At 39.9% G+C, this 23,937-nt stretch overlaps 1 protein-coding gene across 10 annotated transcripts in view; it reads left to right on the forward strand.

Moving 5' to 3' along the window:
• The window catches only part of CYRIA (CYFIP related Rac1 interactor A), a 54,767-nt gene extending 50,709 nt beyond the window's left edge, over nt 1-4,058 (forward strand). For 9 of the 10 annotated variants that reach the window (XM_042032942.1, XM_042032937.1, XM_042032944.1 and 6 more), the window contains 2 exons: nt 691-761; nt 1,892-4,058. In XM_042032942.1, coding sequence (XP_041888876.1) covers nt 691-761; nt 1,892-1,955 — 135 coding nt within the window. In that variant the 3' untranslated portion in view covers nt 1,956-4,058. Of the gene's footprint in view, nt 1-670; nt 762-1,891 lie in introns of those variants that run through there. The other variant, XM_042032943.1, reaches the window with a different exon arrangement.
• Nucleotides 4,059-23,937: the final 19,879 nt, after the last annotated feature.

The following is a 23,937-nucleotide window of genomic DNA, read 5'->3' on the forward strand; positions in this document are numbered from 1 at the left end:
ATAGGTGAGAATAATTTCTTGTTTCTCTCTACTGACTAGCTAGGGAGTCTGTACAGTGGGTCACATGAGTTCTACTCCTGCTTTCTCTGCTTCATTTCCCCTTTTGTAAATTTGGACAGATTTCAGCCCATTATTTACAGTCTCTACAAAGATGTTCATTCGGTGTGGTGTTAAAATCAACACCATGGACTTCTTAGATTAAATTTTTAACCACTGGTTATGAAACAAATCATAAGTTGTCACTGGTTAGGTTTACAGTTAAAAACTGAATACTGAAAATTACTTCCTTGTATGCAAACATAAAAAGTCTAAGCTGAAACATCTCTTCTTAGAGTTCTTAACAGCAATGACATGGAACTCCCAAACTCTCTTTTTTTTAGCTTATATCAGCTGGTTTTGATTTTTATATTTTTAATTTGGAATTGGAGAAATTGTGTGCAAGCTAAATATAGACACTTGATATATAGTTTACTCTCTACAAATGCTTATTAAAATAAATGTTTTCTCCAAAATTGGGTTTTTAACTTTGAGATAATTTTAGTAAGTTACAATGCTTTTATTGTGTCATCTAAAGCAGCATTAATGCTCAGTAAGAAAAGAAACCTGCCTGTATATGGTGAAAATTTTCCTTGTTTTCAGCTAGTGCAATTCATATATTATTGTTCAATAGTGGCATGCTTCTGTTCCCAGATGAAGGGATGCATAAAAGTTTTAAAGGAACAACCACCTGACTCTGTGGAAGGACTTCTGAATGCTCTCAGGTATGTGTGGTTCAGCCTTAGAAAATTCCTCTTCGTTTTTCTCCCACTCTCTTTATATTTAAGACTTCACTTTAGAAGCTTGATTTAATAAGATTATCCTTTCAGGTTTTCCTTCATCACCTGGGGTTTTCTTGATATTCATTTCTTTCCATTTAATTTCACTTGAAGAAACAATTACTATTAATATTGTAAATAGTGTATCCTAGCTAAGATTTGCTATATAAAATATCCCAGCATCTAGAACATTTTAGAAATGAAGTATCAGATTTCTATTTCTCAAACCCTTGGTACTTCCCATCTCCCTTTCCATCTTAATAAGACTTTTTCTTTTGTTAATCTTGCTAAATTAAACAGCTTCAAGAAAACAGCATCCTAAATCCCAGTCCTGTAGCTGAATGTTTATGGTGCTGTCTTGGGAAGGAAGACACACAGGAATCTGACACTTCTCTGAAGCTGAGAAGGGAGTTAGTACCAAGTTTTTCAGAGCTGTTTTGAGTTCTCTAGTTGTTGAATGCTTGGATAGAGGGAGAACTGTACCTCCATATTTGCTTATCATGTCTTTTGAACTAAAGTTGATGTGGAGTTAAATCTACAAGTATCAAGTGTGTTTTGAGTTTATGTAATAATCAATCTCCCTATGAGCATAGGTGGTGGAGAATGTTTGGGTTTAAATGGAAAAAACACACTAAAGCTCTTCAGTCCTCTCAGGATGTTTAAGAAAACTGCTTAAAGTCATAGATTGTACCAAAATTCAGTCTAGGTTCCTAATTTATTTTAGTATTTACTGTATTTCTTATGTCTTTTCATGATTTTGCTTCTTAGGAGGCTTTTAACTGGAAAAAATGAGAAATAATTTTGACCCAAGATGATGACAGTGTCATAGACAGATAGCAAACAGGATTTAGCCACAGTTCTCCACCTTTTAACAGGGAATAATTTATTGCATAGCGTATTTAGAAGATAAAGAGCACCAGACTCTTACCAGTTAAATTACAGTGATCAGTAGAGGAACATGTAAATTCCTCCTTTGTGTAACTGAACTGTGCTGATTTCAAAAACAGGCTCAAGTGTTCAGACTTTTCCTATCCCTGTTCATTTTATAAATTATTGTTCTAACTTGTAATTTCTAGGTTCACTACAAAACACCTGAATGATGAATCTACTTCAAAACAAATTCGAGCTATGCTGCAGTAGTATCCAGAGACAAGTAGATGTTTGTATTGATCACAGAAGATGTGTATGTTTACATAATTTAATACAGTTTGATGTTAATACTTGTGTGTATTTACATAACCATTTTCTTCACATTGCTAAAATATATGAATCTGTTCATAACCTAACTGACTTTATATAGTGCAACCTAAGTTTTTATGCTAGCCTTTATCTTTTGACTTTTAAAATACTTTTTTACTTAGATACTTCAGTTATGACAGTTTATCTGTGCATTTTAATCCTTAAACACCTTCTCTATCAGAGAAGTAAGCAGTAGTGAAGACAAAATGGAAATCAAACTGAAACGTCAAAGGTACTGCAGAAAAGAAACTTTAAAGAAGAAGAAAGTTAATATAAGAGAAAGTAAAATGCATTGGGTATGTTTTAAAGAACGTGTGCACAGTTTTTTGGTCAGTTTTAGGATCTTGTCAAACTAGTATGCATAGAAGAATACCTGAGTGTTCATCACTCTCATAAAAAGCATTGTCTTTCCTGTAATAAGTGGAGATCCACCTGATTTTAAGGATTATGTGCTGTCTGGCATCCAAAAATGTATTTCAAACAGGTACTTTTACCTTTTTAATTAAATATAACCTGTACCTTTCAACAATTGAAGTCATTAATATTCATTTTCAGATTCAATATAAATATACAGAAAATATGCTTAAAGATCGTTGATAGATTTTGAAAACTCTGTATAATTTTATTAGATTTAGAAAGGAAAGGGAAAATGCTAATGCCTTGACTTAACTGGAAAAGGTTTGTCAGTGTAAATATATCACAATGAACATTAACTCCCAGACAGCTCTAGCTGGTAAGTAAGTATTTTGCTGATCTAGACTAGTACACTCTTCTGTAGCAAACTTCCCTAGTGTCAAATCAGCCTCATCATACTAGGGATGGTTCAAATTTAAGAGCTGAACTGTTGTTAGGAACTCCATCAAGTTCCTGATGGTGTTATGCATTACATGATTCAGAGTCAGCCCAGAAATACTTATCAGCTGACTGCTCTTCACTGGCTTTTGAGATTTGATTGATACTTCAAGGAGTTAAGTTCCTTGCTGAGTTGTTTCCTACTTTCTGGTAAATTTTCCAATTAATGGAATAGAAATACTTTGCCAAAAGCAGCAAAGTGCTTATGCTCTGTTAAGTGTGTCTACTGGGTGGTCTGCAGTTGCTGTACATATTCTTGCAGAGGTCACGTTCTGAAAATGTGTTTGATTTTGTGTACTTTGCTTGCATGTATGTGTGGAAACTCCAGTGCTTGTGCACAGATTCAGATTTGTATTTGCTTATTCCCGTGTAGATAAATCAGGGTTTGTGTGCCTTCACTGGAAGTTTCATGCACATCTCTTCTAAAAACATTACCTTAAGGCTTTGAAGATGCATTTGGTCTGCTGGAACTCGGCTGCACTGTGACAAACTGTCATTGAACTCAGTCCTTAAACAATATTAATGTCACAAGTTCTCTGGAGTAGGGATTGACTTAAGAGTTTATTTCTGAGCAGAGCAACCACTGTGAGGTTTCTCAGGCCTGATCAGAACCCACAGGTGCCAGTGTCACACATGCCATGATGCTGGACAGCACCACAACTCCAGCATTCATGTCACACCTCTGCAGGTGCAGCAGCCGGTTGCTATGTTGTTGTTGGGGACAGAATTAGAGCTCACTCACATTAGGTTTTTTTCTTTTTCCGAAAGCAATGATCACACTTTTTTCACAGTAGTAAATCCACTGTTTACAAGCTCAATTTTTAATTGGGGGGACATTTAAAAATGTATATTAGGGAAAATCCTGCTTTGTTCATAGTCACTTCCAGTTAGGTGAATTAGGTGGCTATTCTGGTGAGCTTTGGTAACTGAAGTTAATATATGCTTACCTGCAATTTTTTTGTCAGACAATGAAGTCTTATCTTTAAGTAGCCCAGAAAAAAGCTATTTGTCACTTGTATAATAAAAATGTAAACCTTAAAGCATTCTGTGCGTTGTCATGTGCTATTTGCTGAAGTCACGGGATTTCTTTGCCTGCTTTGATGTTTTTGTACAGAAGTTTGTTTGAAATAATAAAAAATTTGGTACCGTAAACTTTGGGACTCCCTATATTTAGAGACAACATAAACAGGTTGAGAAATACATCATTTAGAGTTCTGGATCATATAGTAGGCTCACCTTTATGTGTCCAGTTTGTAGTTTATTTTAAAAGCACTTGCTTCACTTGTATGCTACAACAGTATAACCTCACATGACATTAAAAATCCTGGTTTTCTGACATGTCTTAGCACTTGTTTGCCATCATGACCAAGGGAAATTGTTGATACTGCTGAGGGCATGAATCCCTTTTCTGACTTTCATATCTTCACATTAGCCATCCTGGCCTATGGAGGCCATCTCAGGTTGTGTTTGTAATCAATAAGGTCACCAGAAGATGATTCATTTAATTGTAAGATAAATTCAAATGAGTTGCTTTTGGAAGAAGAGCTATATAGATTAATGGTCAAAGTTACTGATCTCCATTTTGTCAGTGCTTCTTCTTATTTTGTCTCATCATTATGTAAGAGTACATGTTTGTGGTATGTTAAATATTTAAGCCTCATAATGACAGCACTTCAGAATGCTCATAAATGACCATGAATAGTTTGGGTCAGAAGAGCCCTAAAGATTTGCTAGTTTTGTGGTGGAAGAAAATACTATTTGAGGGTTGTATGAATTTGAAAGACTAAGATTTGTCACTAAGAACGATTGAATGTGTTTGAAACATAATTTTTGACTTCTTAGCTTTCTGCTGCTAGTAAGTGGCTGTCATGAGATAGCTTCTGAGACTGCAGTTACTGGTATCTGGTAGACCACATCACTCAGATAAATTATCTTACATTTTCCATGTCTACTAAAATTTACAAACCAACAAAAAGTCCTCTCTGTGTTGATTTCTGTGTTGTATTTCAGCTAAATCTAAACTGGAAGTAAGACATAAATATATGAAATTGCTTGCATTCTTACATATGTTCTGAATTAAAACAATGTAGGACATAAATTCTTCATGCAAAATGATCTGTCCTCCCCCTCCCCCATTTACTTCTTGAGCCGTTAATTGTAATCAATATATTCCTAGGAAAATACAGTGCCAGTTCAGTAGATTCCAGTTTGGGAAATGGTGCATCACTTTTTCATGCCACATCTGAACCAAAGCAGTACAGGTGTCCAGTTCCCAGTCTGTCAAGGTCCCTCTGAATGGCAGCACAACCATCTGGTGTATCAACAGCTCCTCCCAGTCTTGTATCAGCTGCAAAATTCCTGAGGTTATGTTCTGCCCCACCCTCTGGGTCATTAATGAAGATGTCAAACAGTATTGATCCCAGTACCAACCACAGGAGAACAGTGCTAGTAACTGTCCTCAAGATGTATTTTGTGCTGCTGGTGACATCCCCTTTGAGCTTGGAGTATAGCCAGTTCTCAGTATATCCCAGTGCCAGTTTATCTCATCCAGAGTTCACCAGTTTGCCTCTGAGGAAGTTACAGGGCCAGAAGCCTTGCTGAAGACAAGATAAACAAGACATTGGCCAGCTCAGTCCACATTTATGGCGCATCCCATCAGGTCCCACTGATTGTGTAGGTCCAGCTTGCTTAAGTGTTCCCACCCTGATCCCTGATCTGCCCAAAGTCTTTCTTGCTCCAGACTTTCTCTCTGGTTTCAGGCACTTGGGATTCCTGAAGGTAAATCCTACCATTAAAAGACTGAGAGGCAAAGTGGACATTGAATTCCTTGACCTTCTCTGTGTTCTTTGTCACAGGTCCCATACCCCATTTAGCAGCAGGAAGACATTTTCCACAGCTTTCCTGTTGCTGCTGATATACCTGTAGAATCCCTTTTTTATAGACCTTTATGTCCTTCACCAAATTTCATTTCAGAAGGGTTTTGGCTTTCCTAAGTCCAACCATGCCATCTTTGCATGTCAGATGAGACCATTCTTGAGCTTGGAGGAGGTGGTCCTTGAAAGTAAGCCAGCTCTCCTGGACAAATCTTCTCTGTGGGGCTGTATGCCATGCAATGCTTCCAACCAGATCCCTGAACAAGCTAAATTAAAATTCCCAAATTAAATCTTTTTTTGTAAATCCTCTTGTGGCTGTGTAGTCAGAAATAAGCTTTTAAAATTGCACGCATTCTTGGACTGTTAGAAGTATGTGGTTCTGTGAACATCAAAAGTCAGGAAATACAAAATCTTGTATATCCAAAAGTCTTCAAATAGATGCAAATAGTTGGAAGAGATGGGGTTTTGGTTCTTTTTCTTTAAAATGTGGGACACTAATTACTGTTTCCTTGCCTCAGATGAATTCTCTAATCCAAAATTACAGAATCTGTTACTTCGTACTGTGAAGTGCATTAGGTAACGCAATGCAAGTGAGCAGGCTGAAGCAGTGACATGGATTTGAATTGCCAATAAGAGAATAAAACTCCATTTTTGCTAAAAAGCCAGTATAGCAAACGAGTATTTTAATTTAGCTGTCTGTAATGCTTCCTGCTACGAACTAATAAATGTGAATTCTTTGCTGCCACATAATCCAGATTCAGCAAACACAGAAATCTTTCATAGGGATTTGAGGCAAGTATAATGCAATGGGTTTCAGTAGAGGGGTTTCTGATTGACACAGGTGTAAACAATGCCCTTTGTCTTTCCTCAGTTGTGGCCTTTGACCCGGGTTGCTTATTACTGAGCAAATTGAGTCTTCTTCTCGTGAGGATCAATGGCATAATGTTATAATCTTGCAGAGATCTCCTGTGCATGACTACTTTGAAAAATAAAGCTAAAATGAACAATCCAGTACGTGTTCTAGAAAATAAGTATATAGTTAAAAGGCAGGCCAACCAAGCACTATTCCCTAGTTTAAGAGGAAGAAACATAATGATTTTCCAACACATCTTAATTGGGGGTCAAGCTGAAATTGATATGACTCTCTTGTCTTGGGTATTTGGGCTGTTGACAATTAAATATGTAGACTTCGGTATTAAGAACTTGACATACCTCTTGACATTTTAAAATTGCTCACAGAACTTAAAGGTTAGAATATCTGTATGTGGCTTGTATCAAAAGTGCTACTACAGCTTGTGAAAATTCTCATTCTGTGAGGATCCATTTCATGTAAGATAATGGATCTTGGGTTTGGTTTTGGTTTTGTTTTCTTTTTTTTGGTTTTACTTTTGTTTGGGGGTGGGTTTTGTATTGCATACAAGGCTGTGGTTAACTACAGGCACTTTCACTATTAAACTCAGGCTTAAATAACATGCAGCATGAGAGCTCAAAGGCTCTTTAATAGAAACCTTCCCAAATAAGATTCCTTACAGGGGAATTGAATTAGGTTTCTTAGATGAACTTACTGAACAAGTTAATGTAGTCCTAGTTGCTGAGATACTGAATATATCAGTATAAGACTGAAGCAGGTATTACATCTCTATGGAAGTTTTTAGTTTGGGGAAAGAAAAGTTGTGGTATATAGCCAACCTAATTAACGGATTCTTTAGAAATTTTTATTATGGATCAAATATATCTATCAAATGAAACAAACATATTTGTTCTGATTAATTTTGAAATGCTCATATTCAGGTATACATTCATAGTAATATCTATGATATTTATACAATGAGAGATTTTTTGTAACCACTGACTTAGCCAATTCTTTGCAGCTGTGTTTTAAAACTACAGAGTGAATGCCACATTTGTTTTACGCAGCCTGTCAGATTGACATTTATAACATTTGAAGCTTAAAATTCCTTTTGTTCAGTGGTTTCAGACTCACATTGAGACCCACTGTTCTGATTATATGTTGTACAACTGTAATTAATTTGAGATACACACATAAGACCATTTTTTTTCTTTATTCTTATCATTTGCTATATAATTGGCCAGAGTTTTACATAATACAAGGTTAGGTTAAATAAAATCAGCAAAAGTACTCAAATACATGCTACCTGAAAATGACTTTAAATTATTTTGTTGAAAAATATTACTTCTGACACAATATTATTTTTCAAACAAGTAACAGTATTTTTGTATTTTGTATTTTTCAAATAGAAACTGAGAGTTTACTGTTACAGATATTGCCTGGGTATGTGAGTAGTTTAAATCAAAAGGTGCAGTGTAACTGAGCTGAGAAAAGACAGAACAATTTTGTTAGAGTTTGACACAGGTTCCCAAGACACTGATCACTGTTCATGTTGGAAAGTTAGAGATTCCTCAGTTCTTTCATACTGATGAAATTAGGAAAAAAAAAAAAAGTAATTTGTCTTTGACCCCAAGAACAATTTTAAATGCCATACTTAATAAAAATTAGCCAGTCTAACAAGCAAATGTTGTGGGTTTTAGCTTTGAAATGTACAGGCTTAAATTTAATTCAGCATATTTTCATGCCAGAGAGTAGTGGGGACATTACCATGTAAAACAAAAGGTCCAGGAAACAGCAGAGATTTGGCCCTGCCAAAGTCTGGGATTTTGCATGTGTGTGGAAAGTTAAATTCTCCTGGGGTTTTCATTCAATTGTATCATAGTTGTATTGGAAACTTTTGCTGGACGAATTCTGGGACATCTTCTATTGACTTTATGGGTCAAGAAGGAAAAAAATGAAAGATAGGTTTCTAGACTTGGCAATATCAGGTCATTTAACTCCCTGATCCTAAGAGCAAAATGAAAATAATTCCTGATCAGAGTACTGGTATCAGAGTTCCTAAAATGTCATCTCTCACATTCTTTTTAATGACATTAATTTTTTGATTTCTTTTTATTCTCTCTTTTCAAAATTAGAAAATGTATTTTTGCCTCCACTTGAAGTAGACTAATTCTTCCATAGCTTTGTTCATATTAACCTGATATGCTGTTTGAAACACAGAATTTTATGTCCTGCCTGACACAAACATCTTGAAAATACAGGTGACAGGTGTTACAAGCTTAGTTTTCATATGACATTTCAAGGGAGAGCACTTGGAACAGCCATAGGCTTTGCTTGCAGTAGCAAATTATGGCATGTGTGCAGTCCTCAAAAGAGTATGGACAGACAGACCTCTAAACACCCTTGTTCTTTGTGTTGGGGTAGACTAAATTGTTCCAAGAAGTCATAGAATGGTTTGAATTGGAAAGGACATTAAAGCTTTCAGTTCTGACCACCCTGCAGTGGGCTGGGACACCTTTCACTAGACCAGGTTGCTTAGAGCCCCATCCAACTTGGCCCTGAACACTACCAGGGATGGGCCATCCACACCTTCTTTGGACAACCTGTTCCAGTGCCTCACCACCCTTACATTAAATAATTTCACATTAGATATTATTCCTAATATCTAAATTGACCTACTCTCTTTCAGTTTGAAGCCATTCCCCCTTGTCTTGTCACAGGTTCTTGTAAAAAGTCCTCCATCTATCTTGGTGGCTCTCTTCAGGTACTGGAAGGACACAATTAGGTCATCCCAGAGCCTTCTCTTCTCCAGGCTGAAAAATCCCAATTCTCTCAGCCTTTCCTCACATGAGAGGTGCTCCATCCCTCAAATCATCTTGCTGTCCTCCTCTGGACTGACTCCAGCAGATCCATGTCCTTCCTGTGCTGGGGACCCCAGATCTGGATGCAGCACTGCAGGTGGGGTCTCACCAGAGCAGAGCAGAGGGGCAGAATCGCCCCCCTCCCCTGCTGCCCACGGTGCTTTGGATGCAGCCCAGGGCACAACTGGCACTCTGGGCTGCAAGGGCACATGGCTGGGTCATGTCCAGCCTCTCACCCACCAGCACCCCCATGTCCTTGTCAGCAGGGCTGCTCTGCATCTGTTCATCCCCCAGCCTGGATTATTACCGGGAGTTGCCCCAACCCTGGTGCAGCACCAGCACTTGGTCTTGTTGAACATCATGAGATTCCCATGGGCCCCATTCTCTGTCTCTCCACTGTTGCCTGTGGAGATCCTGGGTTATTACCTTGGATGAAATGCCAGCTCTTACAATCATCTTCAGCAGAGGCAACAAAGTATCTAAGTGTTCTCAGTAACTGAAAGTTTTTGCTTTGAGCAGTGTCTGTTGCTGTCCTGTTCTGGGATTTTTGCAACAGCAAGAGGGAGGCAACACAAGCAGCATTATAAAATAAATGACAGGGTTTTCATTCTAATTTAGTTTATCTTTGAGGATCTGATTCAAAGCCTGTTTGAGTCATTAGCTTTCAAACTGCCAAACTGAAAATAAACCAAAAAAAAAGCCAAACAAAACTTCACTCTTACAAGCTGTAACTTTTTCTTATGTGTGCTTATAAATCATCTACTCTGTCTAGTAGCACTCAGCTACCTGACAGCATCACCAGCGATGCTAATTTCCTCGAGAGGGTTCAGCAGTTCAACCTTACTGGGTTACTAGGAGCTCCTTTGACTTACCCTCTCAGGTCTCTTCCATCTGTATCCACTTAGAATAAATGTCCTCTAAATACCACATTTTAAGACATGTTACCTTACATTTGCCAAAACATGAGTTTTGTGCTCTGCCACAGGAGTGGAGACTTACCCAGCACTTCTTTAGTAATGTCTGGGTGCAATTCTGCGCTCATTGTATATTTGAATTACAAGAATCTTAATTGTAATTACAAGTAATTTTTAATTCTAATTACAAATAATTGTTCAAATGGAACTATTCAATAGATAATCAAAGCATCTACGTTGGCAACAGTATGCAACAGCTCATAAAAACACAGAGTTTTTTTATCACATAGATTCTAGAAACAGCAGCAATTACTAAAATAAGACTAAACAATAAATATAAATAATATCTATTTATATTTATTATATTCTGGGGGTTTCCTTGCATTTTAAAATAAATATATTTCCCATTTTATGCCCATTACTATGTTTGTTTTCTTTGAGATATAAGGAGTGTTTGCTGATAGAAAAAGGTCTAAGTGGGGATTCTAGAGCACACAGAAGAAAGATTTTACTCCTGAAACCATTCCAAAGGTTTGGCTCATCCTAACAAAGAATAGTAAGCATTCAGCTCAACTGGAGATCTCAGCATCAGAACAAACCATTGTTTAATAACAGCTTTCAAAAAATATTGATATTTTGCATTGGAATCCACTGAAGAAAATTACAATATACTGATGGGAAAAAACTAACAAAATAATTCAAATTTATGTTGAGTTTCAGCTTGCGTTCAGTAGAAAGCATGAATCTTGTCTGACTTTGGAGCAGGTTTAAGCTGATTTGTAATGATTGCCTTTGTTTTGGTCAGATCAGGTGCAACTAAACATACATCTCATTCTTAAATTTATTGTGATAACATGAGTGAGAATTTTTCTAAGTAAAGTTGAGGGACTGGGTTGTTTAATAAGAGTGAATTTGCTTTTATTGTTTGTATTTTTCCCTGAGTTAGACTTGATTACTTTGCCCATGGCTGGCAAACATTCTGCCAGCCATGGGCAAAGAACTCTCTGCTGGCATGACCCCATTAATATAAGTGTCCTAGACATTAAAACCAGCCTTTCTCACACATGTGGTGCATTGCATGAGGCAAAGGCTTTCATGTGCTATTTATACATTGTGAAATGCAAGACAGCATAGGAAAGGACAGAATTTGGCCCTTAGTTTAATCTTATTAGGCATTTATTTTTTCTGGGCTTTCACTGTGAGACAGATTTCTCCCTTATTACCAGTCCTACTCTGGCAACTTTTTTTTCCTGTACTTATATTTCATATAACTTTTTTATTTTACTTCTAGTCAGATCTGCTGTTGTCTTATAGGGAAAGAAAATTAAGAGACTGGTCTGTTATCTCACATTTCAGTTAAGTCTAACATATATTTGCTTAGGGGTAAAAAAGGTTGAGGAAAAAAGGGAAATGTCAGAAATGAATAATAAATGGCATATAAACAGAAGCAGATTTTCTCTGATATGTTACCCCTGATAAACTTGATAATGTTTCCCAAATGTGTTGCCTTGGTTCAAATCCAAATCTACTGGTCAAGTGTTACGTGCTATTTTTAATTTTACTGCTTAAAAAACTTTACATCATCTTGTAGGAATTCCCTCCTACTGCATAGCTGTATCTAGTTATTTGTAGGTTAAAATTCATCTTAATATAGATTCATATAAAACATGTGTCAGCACAGAGGCAGCAAAAAGGCATATCTGGGTGGGTAAAACAAGCTGGATTTTCAAGGAAACTCTTTTTTCTTTTTAATGAAATATGTTTTCCTTTGAGGTCAGTCTGCTGTTTGATATTGTAGACTCAAGGTCTTTCCATTCAGTAAACTTTCCTTGCTCTTTAAACAGTGAAATCAGAACGTGAGAGGCGAATACAAACAACCAGGGACAGGGAGACCTGGAAACATTTAGGATCCACAAAAAGCCTCTAGAACTAGGCAGTGAACTTGAGACATTGCAGAGCAGTTCAGCTTTTTGGAATGCTTAAAACCAGAAACTGTCTCCTATAAGCATTGACTTAGTAGAGTTACTCTACTTCTACACTGATAGGAGTAGAGATATTTATAAAGAAGCTTTCTCAACATAAAATATTAAAGATGTGGAAGCATTAAAATTGATGGAGAAAGGAAGGGAATTATACTTCCATTGGCACAATACGGAGGTGAGAAACAGAACTCTAGTAACAGAAGAGCTTTGCAGTGTTACTTGCTGCTCAGTCCATTAGCTAGTGTTTATTCACCATTATCCCACAGCACAGGAGATATCACAGAATCACAGAATATTTGGAGTTGGAAGGGCCCACAAGGATCATCAAGTCCAGCTCTTAAGTGAATGGTCCATGGGGCATCAAACCCACCATCTTGGCTGTATTAGCACCCTGCACTGACCAGCTGAGCTGATCTCACATGCTGCAAGTAATATCCTTAAATACTGAGTCCGTGCTTCAGTGCCCCAGCCTTAGCTAATTGCAGTATTTTGGAATAGGTTGGGCCTGATGAACTTCATCGTATGGAATTTGATGAACTGGGTTAGCACAGAGTGCAGTTACTTCTAAAGGGGAGGTGAGTCATGTGCCTGCCCTTAGAAATCAGGTAGGCGTGTGAAAATAAGCCTGCATAGATAACAGACTGTGCCAGACCATGTCAAAGTTTCCTTAAGAGAAAGAAGTAGCACAGAAGAAGCAGCAATATCAAGTTAATTTGCCTCCATGAGGCTTTTGGTACTACCCCACACAGATGGTCTGTAAGCAGCTAAAGCAATGTGGTCTAGATAAATCTGTCAGAGGGTAAATAAAACCCCTTTCTGGAATGCAGACACTCCAGCTGTACAGGGCACAGGGTGAGGACTGAGAGCCTCTTCAGCCATGCTCCAGTCCCACCCTGTGCTCTGAGAACCCACAAAGGTCTGTGTACAGCTTGAGCCTTTCCTCTGTCAGTTGTGGCAGGGTTGTTTTGGAGGCAGAGGCAGAACAAGGGCATGGCTGTGGCCACATCCTGCCAGTCAGCCCACTGGCCAGGGACATGTTCAATTTATTAGTAGTGATGTAGCCTTTATGTGTAGACACTTTGGATCTTACTCCAGGTAACTGTACTTCAAGAAGGCAGAGCTGTTGGGTGGGGGAAAATAAATGGTTCACCGGACATGTTTTGTATTCCATTATACCTTTTGTGTAGTTATTCCTTTAAACAAACAGCAAAATCTGTTCATTTGTATTAAGGAAAATGTTCAATTAAGTGGTTAATTATTAAGTGGTATAATATAAAAATGTAGCCAGCTGATAAAACACAACCTCTGCCATGCAGTCTAAAATGTGAAGGACTTAGATGTCATCTCTCATACCTTGCTGAAACACCATAATTGATTTAAAATGTAAGAGTTTATCCTGACTGAATTTTGTGAACATTAAGGCAAAATACTAACTTTCTAACAATATTTTTAAAGCTTCAGTAGAAATTGATGGATAAGATATCCTTGTGCTGGCTCTCACTAGCGAAGCCACCTTTTTGCCTTTATTTACCAGTTCCCAGAACAGGAATAATTATGGAAGGCTAGATCATTTAATCAGTGGGTTAACAGGGCTTGCATGAGTACCCTGGAGTCAGAGATTACATTTGTTTTTCTTCCTTATTTGAGTGCCCTTTAACTATGAGGGGTTTGCAAAACCCATGAATTATAATTAATATAATCTGAGAAAGGTGAAGTGTAGCATAATTGAATGTGGGTAAAATGTTACTCTCTCTTATTCCTGCTATATAATCATTATCACCAGATAGTCAAAATAAGACAAAAACAAATTAAAATCTAATTGTTATAACGACAAATTTAATAAACATAGATGCCAAACAACAGCAGAATTTTGTGAACCATTCTTTATCTCACTTCCATCAGTCCTTGGTCTCATCTAGCGATGAAAAGACTCCTCCCTTTTCAGCATGAACTGTTGAGAACAATGTTTTTGCAGCAAACTTAAACAAGTATTACACACTTTATTATTTCTTCCCTTTTTTTTTTTTCCCCTCAGTATGGCTGTAGAGTAAAACCAGGGGCATGTGAGTTACAGCTGACACGGGCTAAATGCTGAGCCATGGAGTTCCCCACCCTGTGGCTCACTCTGCTGCCAGCAGCTGAGGGTCTCCGGATCTGCTCAGAGGAGCTCCCTGTCCCTGGCCAGGGCTGATCCCACAATGTGTTCCTGTGGTCTGCAGGCTGGTTTCAGCACTCTTTGTGCTGAAAGGCAGAAATCCAAGCTCTGTTACATCCTGCAAAGAGGTCAAAGAAGGAAGCAGGACACAGCAGCAGTAAGAATAAAAGGAGAAAAATGGGCTGTGTACAGGACTGGAGGAGAGGAAAGCAGCAAAAAACACAAAAAGGCCTCTGAATGAGTTGGAAGAGGGAACAATACAGCTTTTTACAAACCACAGTCTGTGGAAAATGATGTGTGTGCAGCTCAGAACAAGGGTTTCCTCACTCAGACGCCTGTGTAAACATGGCTGAGGAGCCCAGCTCTCTTCTTTTGCATATTGTTTATATTTTTATGCAATTCCATTAGTTTAAAACCCATCAGAAGGCAATTCTCAAAAAAAAAAAAAAACCGAACCCAACAAACCTTTCCTTTAATCTAAAAGTTAGGAAAATAAATTATTATCCCTCTGGTAAAAGCTTAAGAAGAGAAATCTCATCTGTTAGATACACATAATATTGTGCCATTCATAGTGGGAAGGTAACAAGGGCAGGGCAGTATAGAAATTATATATGGCTTGTATCCTGTTGAAGCACAGAATGGTGCAGGTGCAGTTTTTGAGTGCCTGTCAATGAAAGCAAATTAATACAAAGATACAATGATTTCTAGAGAAGGCAGCTGAGATCTCTGGTGAACTGAACCCTTCCACAAGATTTCCACCTGAGTAAGGTCTTGAAAACTGAGGAGAGATCAGTGTTGGGTTTAATTCTGGATGTATAACAGGAGACATATGAAGCCACCTTACCATGTCATTTAGGTTGTGATTTTTGCTTGTGAGTGCAGATTTTTTGCTTGTTTTGTCTCCTGCCTTGTTTACACAGGGATTACTACAGGTGTTATCTGCAGTAAGCATTGGCAGCAGGTTTAGTATCAGCTCAATGAACTTGTGGGACAGCCTTCTCTCTGTTTTGCCCTACTTAATCATAACCAAACTGGAAAGACAACCCAAACCCCACATAGGTACCACAGAAGTACAGGGTCAAGATGGTGCAATCAGAAGTCAGCATGGGCATAAGAAAAAAAAAACATCAAAGGGGGAACTGCAATCTTGTAATCCACCTACAATGGACATTTATATTTCTTAAGTACATTACTTTACTCCTATCCTATTTAATCCTATTTCCAATGAATTTCCCACTTGTCAAGATTTTGAACTCTGTTTCTGATTTTCAGTGTTTATTGGGATGCAATTGCAAGGTGCCTTTACAAAGTCTGTGGCTGAAAGGACACACTGTTCTGAGCCAGGTGTCATGTCACTTTCCCATATATCATGTGCCGTGCCAACTCCTGTAAATGTGCCTGAGAGAAAGCAGGGGAAAATGGCACCATTTTTCAGTAGCAAGATGTACCTGAGTCTTTTTTCTCAGTCCTTCCTACATTGATATTGCCTACAAAGGTATTGGAAGTATTCTCTGGTCTATTGGCCATGACTTCCTCGGGAGAAGAAATTTGCACCCGCAAATCTTTTGCTTCTGGCAGTGAACTACTGATTACTCTAAGTATATTTTGCCTTTATGAGATTCATTTAAGTGAATTATTTTGGATTAATCTGGATATTTTGGGTTTTTTGGTTTTTTTTTTCATTTTTATAGGCAGATTTGTCTACAATAATGTTCATGCTAAGTTGGTAATTTCTAAGGACAAGTATTGATGTGCACTTTTAGGGTATCCTTGGACAGGAGCTTTATATGTGCAGAGATGTTAAATCAAAAAACTGTCCCTGCCAACTGTGAGGAATATATTCCTTCATCAGTCTTCAAATACACTGTGTCTAATTTTTAGGAACTTTTTCTTCATATCAAAACATCTCCTGATTTGGCACAAATCAGAATAGCTCTATTTAATGAGTATCTCTAATTAATCCAAGTAGAGGATGTGACCTTACCAAGCACTGCATTCTGAGGCAAATTATGGACAGTTTACACTTGAAACCCTGTGGAACTACATTGCCTGTGTAGAAATACAGGCTCCTATTTTTGGTGTTCATTTATATAACTATATAAAAAAAAGGCAAAATTAGAAGACGGAAGATTTCAGTGTGAGCTGAGGATAAAATGTAATTTTTACCTAATAGGCCACAGCAGCTACAGAACTACCAACACTAGAAGTGATGATGATGGGGACCCCTGGGCATCAGCGGTATCTTCATCAGTGCTGGGAAAGCTACACACACAGAATCTGCAGAATGGGTTTTAGCTATATTAGTTTTGTGCAAAGCATGGAGGATTTTGGATGCATTCATCTCTGAGGTCAGGTGGTAGGTGCTGAAGACTTAAAGTGTGCTCATGCACTCTGCATTCTGCTCCTCAGAGATGATAAAGTAAGAGATGGGTGCACCATGCTGGCTTTCCAGGCAGGAATACAATTTCATCATCACGTCCTTTTTCACTAGTCTCTGCCAGAGTGTACAACAAATGCAGAAAGCTTTGTCATTCCCATGGAAAAAAAGCTGCAGTGCCACTCTTTTGAAGAGAGAAATGTATCTGACTCTGATGAAACTTTTTATTCAACTCTCAAAAAATTAAACAAGAAAAATCAAGAGATGAATGAGAGGCATGTGCAATTTCACTACAAGAAAACAAAGCTTTTACCTGAGGAGACACTGGTTTTGGAGGGAAGAGATTTTACATGTATGGGTGTAAGCCAAGCTGTGATCTTTAGCATGGTTTATTTTCAAGCATAGACATAGCCTGAGGTCATCAGGCACATATTTCCCACTTCTTTAATGTCCAGTCTGCAGATCAAATTGAAGAAATGTGAGTTGCATTTCCCCCTCTTCTCCAGCAAATGAAATGTATGTGGTGGGGGCAGGACTGTTGTGGCTTATTTTGCAAAGGCAAGAGCCCACAGATGGACCTGAGACGAGGGAGAGTGACATGGCAGAGTTTGCATCCATGTACAGCAGGCCCATGTAATAACTAAGCAACATATTTGGGTGTATCTGCCTTAATTTTTTTAATATATATCAGGGGAATAGAGTTTTTGGAGCAGGTCTCTGACCCATGTGGTAGAACATGTCTTGGAGCACACAAAACAATTACGGTGCCCTGATAGCAAATGAGGTGATATGCTCCAAATATCACTTCACAGCTCTGGCTTCTAATGAGCATTCAGTTCATGTCCCCAGAATAGATCTGGCCTTACATAAAACCTCCAAAACATGCCTACAGGGGACATCATGTCAGCACCATGAATTTTGCTCTACAGATTCACTCCTTTTCAGCCACAAAAGTAAATTGGGCCAAATCCGTTGTCATTTAACACTAGTCAGTTATATATAACTATACAGTTATTACAATGCATTTTATCACAATCAACTGGACATGATGGTAAAAGGCTCAGCCTCTTCCGTGATCTCCCAGCAACCACCAGAAGATGTAACTTGCATCAATATTCATCTTTAGAAAAAATTTCTATCAAGCTGACCAGTGCTGCAGCATATCAAACAGGAACCAATGAAAAAATAAAAAAAACAATCCTCCCAGAAAATTATACCAAAAACCAGCAAAGCCCAGTTCCCTACAACCAGGTGAACTCCTGCCTGTGAACATCAGGGAGTAAAGCATACTACTATACAGCATCTTACTTACAAAGTAATTTGATAAAAATGAACTTCCCTTTAAAATTCTGCTGTTGCAGTGTTGCATAATAAAATAGTCCCAACATTCTGTAAAACTTAGAATTTCCAGGAAACCAGCCTGAATTTTTGCCCATGTCTGGAAGTGTGCTTCACTGGAGGCAATTTCACCCAGATGACTAAACTGGGATCCAGTTTAGGATGATCATCCCAAGGGGCCAAAACCCGAATTGTCTCTCCACTTTTTCCCGTGTTCATCTTCTTATTTCTAGCAGTTGCTTGTAATAATTTCCAAGTGTGGAAGCCTGATAGGGTGAAATGATGGAGAACTTTTTGCTGTTAGCAGCAACCTGAACTAATTCTGCTTTATTAACATTGTGCGGGATAATTTCTTCCAAACTGTAAAGGCTTCCTTGGGAATATTTCTAACAAAATCTTCTAGAAGTTGGTTTCATCATGAGATAAAGATGTTTTCTAAATTCTGTACTGTATGTTTTCTGTCAGAAACATTTAACAGCTGATTCTAATCTCATTAGGCAATTTCAGTAATCTAAAACTAATATACATGTATATAAAATTGCTTATAGCAAAGTTTTTCATTAGTGAGAACAGCAAGGAACAAGTTGGAGTTTCAACACATGGACAGAGACTGTACACAGAAGGATCAGGTACTATAATTTATGGGAGTGTATTATCAGGGCAATTAAAAATAAATACTGTGACACAAGTAACTTTTATCAGTGCAGGTAGCCAAACATTAATGGCATGATGTTACACCATATGATAGTGTTCCTTAGAAAATGGCATAAATGTTGCACAATTCCCCAATGTGAATAGTTTCATTAAACTATGAGGAACACATGAATGACAAAGCAAGCAGGTTTTTAATTGTAATTTAATATTTTGACTATGCCCAGCAGTGCTTCTCTGAGTCATAGTGAAGAGAGGTATTCCCAGGGTTTCTGTTCAGCTGTATTCACTCATCTAAGTCAAATTCTTTGGACTGGATCCAGCAGCTTTACACAAGTGCAAGTTCTGCCTGCTAGAAATGTCAAGATCACCTGTGATTTCAAAGCAAAACTTATGTGCTTGCAAACAGTTGTGCCCCAGCAGCCTAACAGCCTCATTAAAGATGGTCTCAGGAATGCAGAAATCCAGCACCAGAAAGTGAGCAAGTTAAACGGGGGTGCAGGAGGAACATGTAAAGCACCAGTTAGGGAACTTCACCAGGGTCTCAAAACTAAGATATTATCTCTATTAGCTAGAGATATTAGCTAATATCTCTATTAGCTAAGCAAGGTAAAATACAAATTGTTTGAACCACTTATTAATTAATTAGAACCACTTTCACTTTCTGCAAAGTATCACAGAAAATTACTGATAGATATCACCAGTTCATGCCTTAAACTGAGCACAGGAGAGTGGTTGCATCAAGCAAATTCATTGAACAGCATGGAAATGTCAGCAATGGTTTGAGAACGAGCAGTCTAAAATAATCTATTGCAAATTATAGAAATAAAGGAATTAGGGGGGTTATTTTTTTATGTAAATCCATACAGCTTGCAGCTGGTTTATTCAACAAGAAGGGTAGCATTTGGTATACAATGCCAATCCGAACTTGAATTTTTTGAAAGTCTCTCTAATACTGTATTGAATTCAAATTTTTTTAAATTTAAAATTAAAGTATCACTGCCTAAAATGACTTTACTGCACTGCTTCTAAATGGCCTGTTTATATGCTGACAAAATCTAAATAAAATCTGACCATCAGCAGTATGAAGTGCTTCATGAAATTAGTAAGAGCAGGTCTGTGTGTTTTGTGAGGTTTGGAAATTGCCAGACTTAAGCTGGTACCAGGTTTCCTTTTTACCTTTGAAAGCCAGAGCAGTTCACCTCAGCTTTCTATCTTGTTGCTTTTCCAGTCCATGTAGCTGTTCTTTGCATGGCTGCTTTCTCGTTCAGTGTCTCGGTGTTATTACCCGTGTAGCAGCCTGCATTCCTCGTTGCTCACCTGAAGTTTGAATGAGTCTGAGTTCCTCACCTGTGAGCTGGGTAACACTGTGCACTCAGAGGCCTCTCTGTCAGTTTTGCTCTGTTTCACTGAAGTATTAGTATTTGTGTATTGGCTGTTAGCTGGGGCAGTAATGGGTACATCGGGCAAGGTCTGTCAGGAGCAAGCTCAGACCATTTCTTATTGCTTCCCCAAGCTTATTTTTATGTCTCTGAATCATCATCTACAGGTGCAACTACTGCACCCTACGTGCACATCAAAGACGAGCATTTAATCCCCTCCCTAAAGCACAATCTCCTCCCCCTGCCACAAATTAGCTATGCTCAATAACTCTGTTTGCAGGGAAAGCACACCTTCATGCTGGTGATCTTTTTAAAGATCACTTCTTTTCCATTCGGTCCTTATCCCCTTCCAAGGCTAATTAATTACATTATCTGTTTTATAATATTTGTACTTAATCCTTCATGACCCTTCTTGTCTCATTATCTGACATATTACAGAAAGTGAGTGAAAAAATCCAGGTTAAACTGCAGGGTAGCTCCTGCTTTCTAATCAGAGATCTTTTTTAGCTTAAAAGTGTCACTACTGCTGTGCTAACAGAATTTTTAAAGCTTCATTTTTTTTTTTTAGTAAATATGGGTTTGAAGTACATATCCAAGAGAACTTTAGATACTTCACAGCATCAGTAGGGCTACAAAGATGATCAGGGGAGGGGCGCATCTCTCTTAGAAGGAACAGCTGAGGAAGGTGGGCCTGTTCAGCCTGGAGAAGACTGAGAGGACACCTCATCAAAGTCTGTAATTATCTGAGGGGAGGGTGTCAAGAGGATGGACCAGGCTCTCCTTGGTGGTGCCGAGCAACAGGACAAGAGCCAACAGGCAGAAACTGATGCACAGGAAGTTCCACCTGAATGTGAGGAAGAATCTTTACTGTGCAGGTGACCACACACTGGATCTGATTGTCCAGAGAGGCTGTGGATCTCCCTCACTGGAGTTGAGGCACAACTCTGAATGATGTGATCTAGGGAACCCTGCTTGAGCAGAGAGGTTGGAGGACATGACCTCCAGTGGTCCCTTTCAGCCTTAACTATTCTGTGATTCTGTGATTCTGTGATCTTAGACAGCTTTGAGGGAAGTGATTGAATCACAGAGCTAAATGTTTCGGTTACTAGAGAGCAAAATAAGCTGCTGTAGAGGTGTGGATATTTACTCATGTGGAAGCAACTAGACTGAAACATCTTGACCTGCCAAGGAAGTTAGATAGTTCCTGTCTTTTTGGAAAAGAACCATACATGTTCACAGGCTAACATCTTCTTGAGCTGGGACTTGTGAAAGACTACTTTCAACTGTCCAGTGAAGGATGGAGCAGGAGGAATCCACCTCTTCTGTTCCTCTCCAAATGTCTCCTTCCAGGAGTCTTGAGTAATATAGTCCGTAACATTTGTGCAGTAGTCACATCTGATGGCAATTACAACCACAAAGCACAGAGTACCTAATGGATGAGAAGGCCATCCAGTGCCATCAGGGACTAAAAGTGTGAAGGAGCGATGGCAGCCAACACCCAGGAACATGGATCAACGAAAGGTCTACAGGCTTGGGTCGCGTCAGCACACACACACAACACTGCACACACAGACACCTGGATAGCACTGCCACCCCCAGCACTGTTACCCCCAGCAATGTCACCCTCCAGCACTGTCACCCCTGGCACTGTCACCCTCCAGCACTGTCACCCTGCAGCACTGTCACCCTGCAGCACTGTCACCCCCAGCACTGTCACCCTCCAGCACTGTCAGCCCCCTGGCACTGTCACCCTCCAGCACTGTCACCCCGCAGCACTGTCACCCCCAGCACTGTCACCCCCAGCACTGCCACCCCCAGCACTGCCACCCCCCAGCACTGCCACCCTCCAGCAGTGTCACATACCCCAGAAGCCACTCCCCCAGCAGTGCCCCCCAGCAGTGCCCCCCAGCCGTGTCCCGCGGGGCAGGGCCGGCTGTGGCCGCCGGAGGCCCGGGCGGGCAGGGGCGGGGATCGGGCGCTCCGTGCCGGCCACGGCCCCGCAGTGCCGGGGAGCGCCGGGGGAACCGTGTCGGATTCTGCTCATCCATCACCCGCCGGGGCTCTGCCCGGCAGCCCGGGGTGAAAGGGCCCCGCTTTGTCTATTGTCGCTCTCGCCGGCCGGGCTGGAGCTACTCCCGCCCCGCCGCACTGGTGCGGGTCCCGGAGAGCCGGGGCTGCCCGGCCGCCGAGTCAGTGAGAAATCGTTTGGGGCAGATGTTCTGTTGCTTTGCCTTCCCTGCGATCCCCTCCCCGTCTTGAGGCTCTGGACCTTTGCCAGACGCGCCCAGCGTTTTCCCATCATCGCCAGGGTCTGGTTCGGCTGTGCCCGCAGTCCGCTCCCCCGGGGACGGGATCACTGACAATATGGACTCTGCAAAGCCGCACACAACTCCCTGCAAGCTTTTTGTTATCCGTTAGGCACGTAATAAATTTTAAAATTATCTATTAGACGTGCACTAGTAGAGTGTAAGGAGCAGTGTCTCAACACTGAACTACAGGGACAAGAGTCTACATCTTCAATTCTGCAAGGAACATCTTGTCCCCGTAGCAATCTGAACATGGGCAACCTGTTCTGGAAGCACCACGAGTGGTGATGAATGATGTCCCTCAGGGGTCCGTATTGGGAGCACTGCTGTTTAATATCTTCATCAGTAACATTAGGATCAAGTGCATCCTCAGTGAAGACTGGGAGAAGAACTCATCGAGAGCAGCCCTGCCAAGAAGGACTTGGGGGGTGCTGGTGGGTGAGAGGCTGGACATGACCCAGCCATGTGCCCTTGCAGCCCAGAGTGCCAGTTGTGCCCTGGGCTGCATCCAAAGCACCGTGGGCAGCAGGGGAGGGGGGCGATTCTGCCCCTCTGCTCTGCTCTGGTGAGACCCCACCCGCAGTGCTGCATCCAGCTCTGGGGTCCCCAGCACAGGAAGGACATGGATCTGTTGGAGTCAGTCCAGAGGAGGCCACCAGGATCATTAGAGAGATGGAGAACCTCTCCTACAAGGACAGGCTGAGAGAATTGGGTTGTTCAGTCTGGAGAAGAGAAGCCTTTGGGGACACCTTAATACAGCCTTTCAATACTTAAAGGGAGCTGATAAGAAAGATGGGGACAAGAGTTTTTAGTAGGGTCTGTAGCAACAGAACAAGGGGTAACGATTTTAAACTTTTAAAAGAGCGTAGATTCAGGTTAGCTAGAACCATGAGGATGGTGAAACAAAGAAACAAGGGTCTCCCAGAGGTTGTAGATGCCTCACCCTGGAAACATTCAAGGTCATGTTGGACAGGGCTCTGAGCTACCTGATCTTGTGGAAGATGCCACCATTTGCAGGGGGGTTGGACTAGATTACCTTTAAAGGTGCCTTCCAACCCAAACTATTCAATGATACTAAGAGCTCAATACTGTGGATGCAATCAGCTTGTGCCGGTTGACTTGGAAGCCCAAGGACAGGACTTTGTCTCTTTCATGCTCCCAGGATTCTGGTCTCCAAGGAGTTCACATGAAGAGGAGAAAGTGAGGCTGCAAAAGGTGCATTACTGTAACAGTGCACACAAAGTGAAGGCTATTAGCAAAATTCATGCCTTCTTGTAAGGTCTTGAGTTATCTCGTAAGGAAAAACATAAATTTCTTAGAGAGCTAAGAGTTCTGGAAATAA

Source organism: Corvus kubaryi, unplaced genomic scaffold, assembly GCF_017639235.1.
Source record: "Corvus kubaryi isolate FWS band 111438036 unplaced genomic scaffold, C.kubaryi_AGA036_p1.0 37354, whole genome shotgun sequence".
NCBI lineage: Eukaryota > Metazoa > Chordata > Aves > Passeriformes > Corvidae > Corvus > Corvus kubaryi.